The 6,915-nt window shown below is 45.1% G+C and overlaps 1 protein-coding gene across 1 annotated transcript; it reads left to right on the top strand.

The window, feature by feature from the left end:
- Positions 1–262: 262 nt before the first annotated feature.
- On the top strand, positions 263–3,206 carry Fgfbp1 (fibroblast growth factor binding protein 1). Its single transcript, XM_005068805.4, has 2 exons — positions 263–351; positions 2,104–3,206. The coding sequence occupies exon 2, from the start codon at positions 2,124–2,126 to the stop codon at positions 2,868–2,870; it is 747 nt and encodes a 248-aa protein (XP_005068862.1). The 5' UTR covers positions 263–351; positions 2,104–2,123; the 3' UTR covers positions 2,871–3,206.
- Positions 3,207–6,915: the final 3,709 nt, after the last annotated feature.

Below are 6,915 nucleotides of genomic sequence, written 5' to 3'. Positions count from 1 at the left end.
TCTCTGGGTTCATAGATGTCATCACTGCTGGGATCCTTGCCTCAGTTTTGCAAGGCTGCTCTGCACTTTGATCATGGCCTCTAGGTGAGAAAGGAAAGACTTCCAAGGCAGATGGTTCATGGCGAATGCAAACCCCTGCTCCTTGGCTTCCACCCAGCACTTTCCCTCCAGCAACTAGCTCACTCTCAGGGGCGTGGCTGGGAGGAGTAGGAAGAAAGAGCTCCACAAGTATGTGTGTTGTAAAAACTCAGCCAGATTGGGCTCCTGTATAAATAGCCCAGCCTGCACCTGGCTGTGAGCACTGGAAAGCTGCACTCCCTGGCACACCTGGACCTGCACACTCCCAGAAAGGTAAGTCTGGATCTCTTAGATATTTCACATATATATTGTTACTGTTGTTATTGTGTGTATGATTCCAGGGGTGGGGGCTTATATGCTGATGGCAGAGGATTAGCTTGTAGGAGCTGCTTCTTGCCTTCTGCCTTCTCGTGGGTTCCAGGCATCGAACTCAGGTTCCTTTGAAGCCAGGTCATCAGGCTTGCCTGGCAAGTGCCTCTTTCTTCGGAGCCATCCTGTCAGCTCCCTTCTTAAAAGTTGCTGTACCCATCCTACTTCTCAGCTGCTGACCCTCTCTGGATCTGGACCACATTATGGAACCATGAAAACTCTATCACAAAGCATGAGCAACAGGCCTGTCCCTAGTTTTTCTAGCCTCCTGTCTAACCCCTCATTCCTTTAGCCCAAACTCTCTGAGGACCTTTTTCCTTTTCCAGCTCTATAGGTGGGCAGAGTCATAGGCAGAAATGAGTTGGTGGCCATTTCCTGGACTTTTCCTACTTTTCAGAAAAATTCAATATTTTTAAAAGCATATATGATATGGACTGCCTAGTCATCACATTTGGTTCCATACCAAGCTTTGCACAGTTCATTGTTTTATTGTTTCTTATTAATATATTCTGAAGAGCAGAGGAAAGGTGAAAAAGCAAGAAGGGAGGAATCAGTGCTGATAAGGAGAAATGCTCTGGCTTCCCACTCCACTATCTCTGCTCAGCAAGGACCCTGGGTAACTTGCTTATCAGTCTGAGTCTTAACTGTCCAGGTGGTTACCTGGGGTGTTACATTAACAGCTCTGTGCAAGGTTCTTTTGTGGATTAAGGGGGGGGATGAGAATCAAATGTTGGGGCCCTGCTTAACACCTAGTAGATGGCTTCACTTCTGCCTTTACCTGTGGTTTTCTTTCCTACCTCATTAAAAAAAAAAAAGCAAAAACCATGTTTCTCAATGCACCATTGAAAAATCATTTTATTTTTGTTTGAAAAAAAATCAGTAAGTAGATATTTCCTGGCACTGTGCCACTGAACTCAGGCATGCTCCATACCTTCAGTCTCCCAGTCTATGCAGTCTGAAACTCATCCCTCTCCACCCCGTTTCCCTTGGCCCCATCTAGTCCAATGGCCTCCCCCGCCTACTTACCTTTCTGAGCTCTTCCTCATGAATTTTCCCCTCTGGTCCCACAGCTCCACCCAGCCCCGTGTGTCAAACCCTGTGCGTGTCCAACTCTGAGTCAGCATACCTTTTCATGACCCTTCTATGACTCCTACTACATTCTTTCACAATAGCTGATCATTGGTGCCCATGTAGATTATGGGATAGAAACCCAGATCCCCCTGGAGCTAGAAAAGGGGTTGGTAATTAATTTTGTTCAACATCCAGAGAGATGTGTGACTTTTCCAAGGTTAAACTGAGGGCTGAGAAGGGAGAAAGTCCCTAGTTGGTGCTATTAAAATTCCTCCGGTTGTATCTTGTAAACTGTTTAAGATACTTGTGACTTTCTCACTCACTGTGATAATGTTCAGAGTTTTGCTATGTTGTAGGTACTTAATGCTTGTTGCATGGGTAGAAAGGGCTGAAAACGAGAAAATACAGGAGTAACTGAGTGAATGGAGGAGGGTCATGGGTGAGTTGAAATTTTATTTGAAGTGGAAAAGAGAGCAGTCAGGCTGCTTGGCAGACCTTCAAGTGGGCAAACCTGTGTTGAGGGAGGCAGCCTGTGGTCCTGCACTATTGGTTGCTGCCACTCACTCACCCACCTTTGTCAAACAGGTGTCCACCCAGCTGAAGCCATGAGAATCCACAGCCTCTTCCTGCTCTCCTTCCTTCTCCTGGCTGCTCAGGTGCTCTCAGAAAAGGTCAGAAAGAGAGCCAAGAATGCACCACAGAGTATAACAGAGGAGGGTACATCTGCCCCCTTGGGCAAGGCCCAGAATAAGGAGAGAAGCAAGACATCCAAATCCATGACCCATGGCAAGTTTGTCACCAAAGACCAAGCCACCTGCAGATGGGCTGTGACTGAGGAGGAGCTGGGCATCAGCCTGAAGGTCCAGTGTACTCAAGCAGATCATGAGTTTTCTTGTGTTTTTGCTGGTGATCCAACTGGCTGCCTTAAGCATGACAAAGACCAGATCTACTGGAAACAAATTTCCCGCATGCTGCGCAAACAGAAAAATATCTGCGGGAACTCCAAGAGTGTCCTGAAGACCAGAGTATGCAGAAAGAAGTTTCCAGAGTCTAACCTCAGACTGGTAAGTCCCAATGCACACGGAAACATGAAGCCCAGGAAGGAGACAGCAGAGGTTTCCCCAAGAGAGCACAATAAGGTCCAAGAAGCTTCCTCCATGGAATCAAACAAGGTCAAAGAGGACATCGCCCCCAGTCTTGCTGTGACCAAGACTGTGGCCATCAAAGATCCAGAGTGTCTGGAGGATCCAGATGTGCTCACCCAGAGGAAGGTTGCCCTGGAGTTCTGTGGGGAATCTTGGAGCTCCTTGTGCACGTTCTTCCTCAACATGTTACAGGCCACATCATGCTAATGAAGTCAGAGTGAACAGCCTGAGACATGAGGTGTCAGAGCCTTGGTTTCTGCTGCAAAGCTCCCCAGGTTCCCCACAAGATACAAACTTTTGTGCTACCGGACCACAGTGAAGTATTTAAACAGTTTTTGTAAGTTTTGTTTTTATGTTTTAGAATTTGCCTTATTTTTCACATCCTTAGATGTACTTTTCAAAGACTCTTTACCTCAGTGTATTCTTCCATGGACCACAAATCTAGGTGCATATGAGGAGTGGGTAAATCCAAGTGCTAATTTCCATGTAAGGAATTTTGGGCTGTATTTATGAGGATAATAAAGTTCTAGGCATTCTCAGAAATACCACCAACTACTGTTTCCTTTCTAGACCTCTTGTTCTGAAAGAGCTTGTGGCTCATTGTCAACACGTCTCCAGATGTGAGTAGATGAAATATGCAAGGTTGACTTTAGGGTCCATCTGTCCAAAGTTCTCCCCTCAAACAATCCACCCCATATTTTCTCTGTACTCACTGCCCTGTGTTGTTGATGCTTTTTGAAATATAACCACCAGGATCTGTGTTCAGGTGGGATCCCCTCTGCAGGGTTTCATGTAGTGACTTGTGAAGGTATCACAGATGATGAGAGAGGAGACAGTGATTCCTTGGAACCAGGAATATTTTAAATTTATTATTATTATTATTATTATTATCATTGTGTTGTTAGGGTACATGCATGCTGTGGTGTGCATGTGGATGTCAGAATACACCTTTTTAGGTTTGCTTTCATCTTTACACAGGTCTCAGAGGTGAAACATGGACTATCAGACCCTGTGAACTAAGCTTTTTCACTCACTGGGCCATCTCACTAGTCACAGGACCCAGGAATTATAGCCACTGAGAACATAAGCTTGAGGCTCAAGTCAGAACTCCCCATGCCCATTCACCATACGTACAGTCCATTGGGGACAGAGGTCTATTCAGCAGTACCCTGTGATAACAACTGTAATAGAAGGAAGCGCTGCTTGGAAAACCAGAGATGCAATAGTGGGAGATGTGGATTGAGCTTCACAGGGAAGCAACTGTAGAGCTGGGCTCTGGGGAGAGTGTATTTAATAATGAAATGGAGGGACTGGAGTGGTGGCTTAGCACTTAAGACTACTGGAAGTTCTTCCAGAGGGCCTGGGTTTCATCTCTAGCACCCATATGGTGGCTCACAACCATCTGTAACTCCATTCCCAGGAGATCCAACATCCTTTTGATACACAGACATATATGGAGGCAAAACACTCATACATACAACATAATAAAATAATATTAATACTTATAAAAGAAGAATGAAATGAAGTACATTAAGACACATTCAACGTGACAGCACATGTTACAGCAAAGATATGTGGAAGTTCCAGAAGGTGGGAGTGGTCAGGTGCCTCGGATGACATACACAGTCAAGACTGCTCTTAGCTGCGTACATGTTAGTAGAAAAAAAGGTAAAGTTATTTTTTAGTCCAGAGTGGAGGAGAAAGGACTTCCCAATGCCTTGTTACTTTCCATCCAGTAGGGAACGTAAAGAGTCAAAGTTGGGAAAAAGCCTCACCCTTAGCATTTCTGATGGTAGCAGAGAGGAATGGCAGGCCTAATGCCAACATAGTCTTTTGCTATTTCACCCTCCCAGGACATGTGTCGAAGGATGTAGGAGGCCTCACAGTGACATTAGGAGGACATCAGCAACTTTGTAAGGCTGACAAGAGTTATATGGTCTTACAGTTTTTGTGATAACATGGCTAGTACCTGTGCAAGCTCATGCCAGACAAAATCCTAGCATAGAGAGGGAGGTGGGAAGGGAGTCCCAGTCCTAGCTGAGGAGCTATTATCAATTGATTGCTGCAGGGAAGGGGAGTTTTCTCGAAGGGTGTGGCTGTTGGTGGGTCAACCACGTTCCACTTAAAGGTCATGCATCCAACAGCATAGGAGCAGCACAAATTGAGCTTGATGGGCATAAAGAGGAAAGAGGACACAGAGTTGGATGGTTGGGGAAGTGGGGTAGATCGTGGAGTAGTCAGGGGAGGGAGGCAAATATGATCAAAGTAGATTATACAGAGTTCTCAAAGAATTCAATAAAAAAACAAAGTTAAGAATGAAAAAAAAAGTCACTCACTTGCTATGGGCCCTGGTTCTGTGCCAAGACTCTCCCATAATTATGTCCAGTCACTCACTGTCTCATTCATTCAAATGTAGTTTATGGAGCTTGGACTCCTCCTAGGTGTGTTCCAGGCACTGGAATGTACCGTGGATGGCTGTACTGCTGATATAGCTCTTACTGATGGGAGAGTGGTGATAAATATACCTCTGCAAGAGCCAGAGAAGGAAGAGGAAGCTAAGAGGGGTTCTGGTAGAAGTGAAACATGGCAACAACTTTTACATGGCGGGTCAGGGACCTCTCTCTGGAGGTGAAATTTGAACATAGATCTAAACAGAGGGATGTAGTCAGGTGATGACCAGTGTTAAGAATGTTCCAGAAAGAACTGTCAGAGCATACAGTCTGATATCACAGGTGATTTCCTTGTTCCCTGCTAAGTTTGCACTGTTCTCCAGGCCCTCCTCCAGACTCAAGAAATAGCAGCCAAGAGAACAGAAAATGTATCTTTATTTTTTGATGTATTCCACAACAGGGATCATGCTCGACACAATAATGGATTGTCAAACACTGGACTGTCATCACAAGATGGGGCCCTGGGACAGTCTTGAGAACCTAACTGTTAAGTCTCAAACCCTGGACAAATGACTGAGGTACCTAGTTAACATATCAAAGTGGACCTGGCTACCAGATTCTCCCAGAATCCCTCAGTCCCTACCTGCTGCAGGGTCCTCCTGGCTTGCATGCCCGCCGTGAACCCTCATCTCTCCAGCCAAGGGGCTAGGCTACTGTTCCCTGTATAATTCAACCCTTTTGGTTTTCACCCTTTTTGTACCTTTGCCAGCTTGACTGTTACACCTGGTCCCCTCTGTCCCCTCTCCGTGCTCCATCCTTAAATGGCTCAGGGTCATGATCACTCTGGACTCTCTCAGATGTCTGCCTCTGGCTATGCTCTCTTTATCTACAATACACTTTTCCAGCATACTTAGGAACAGTCATGTCCTTTCCTTTTAGTTCTTTTACTCATTCACTAACCACCAACTTCAAGAATTGAACCAACCTCCCAGACTCTCCCTGATTTAGCTTAAATGTGGACATGCACTTTTAAAGTTTGGCCCTGAGCATGGGGCCCTGTTGATAGGTGGGGCTTTAGTAGCTGCTGCTGAGTGGGAGTGAGTTAGGTTATCAAGGATGTCTTCTTCGGTGAGACATTGGAAGGCCAGTCTTTTCTTTATCTTTTCTTTGTGTCTGGCATCTAATTCCATCATGATGTGGTGTGTCACCACAGACCCTAAGGGATAGGGTCAAGTGGTCATAGACCAGAACCTACTAAACCAGGAGTCAAAGCAAACTTTCTCCATCCCTGTATTGTAGAGTGCTTGTTTAGTATGCATGTGGCTCTGGGTTCAAGCCCCAGGGCCAAAGTAAGATAAATAAATAAATTACCCATCACTCCCTCCCCTTATACAGTAAGTGACTACCAGAAGTAGCCATTTAGAGTCTGTAGTGTAAAACCAGATTGTAGAAGGAGAAGAAAGTTTTGTAATGAGAGTTCTTTGATGATGGGAGTTGACTTTCTTCTCTTTAATCTTAGTTTGACTTTAGTTTTGTTGTTGTTGTTGGTTGTTGGTTGGTTTGTTTGCTATTAACTGTCATTTGAGATATAGCCTCAATATGCAGCCCAGGATGTCCATAAACTTAGTCTGTGTCTCTGGTTGACTTCAAACTCATATCCCTACTGTCTCAACCTCCCCAGTATTGGGAATTTGGGCATGTATCAATGTGTTTGCCTTGGTGTTGCAGTTTTATAGAATAGTAAGTGGCCAGGTGTCACCATTAATGATCACCTACAAGGTAACAATGACATTGCCCTCATTCTTTTATTTAATCTCTCAACAACCTTGCCTGACAGGACTCCTCAGCCTCATGTCCTAAAT

This window comes from Mesocricetus auratus, unplaced genomic scaffold (genome assembly GCF_017639785.1).
Source record: "Mesocricetus auratus isolate SY011 unplaced genomic scaffold, BCM_Maur_2.0 Super-Scaffold_100006, whole genome shotgun sequence".
Lineage (NCBI taxonomy): Eukaryota > Metazoa > Chordata > Mammalia > Rodentia > Cricetidae > Mesocricetus > Mesocricetus auratus.
Note: the sequence above shows the minus strand (reverse complement) of the source record. Positions and strands in the feature narration are given on the sequence as shown.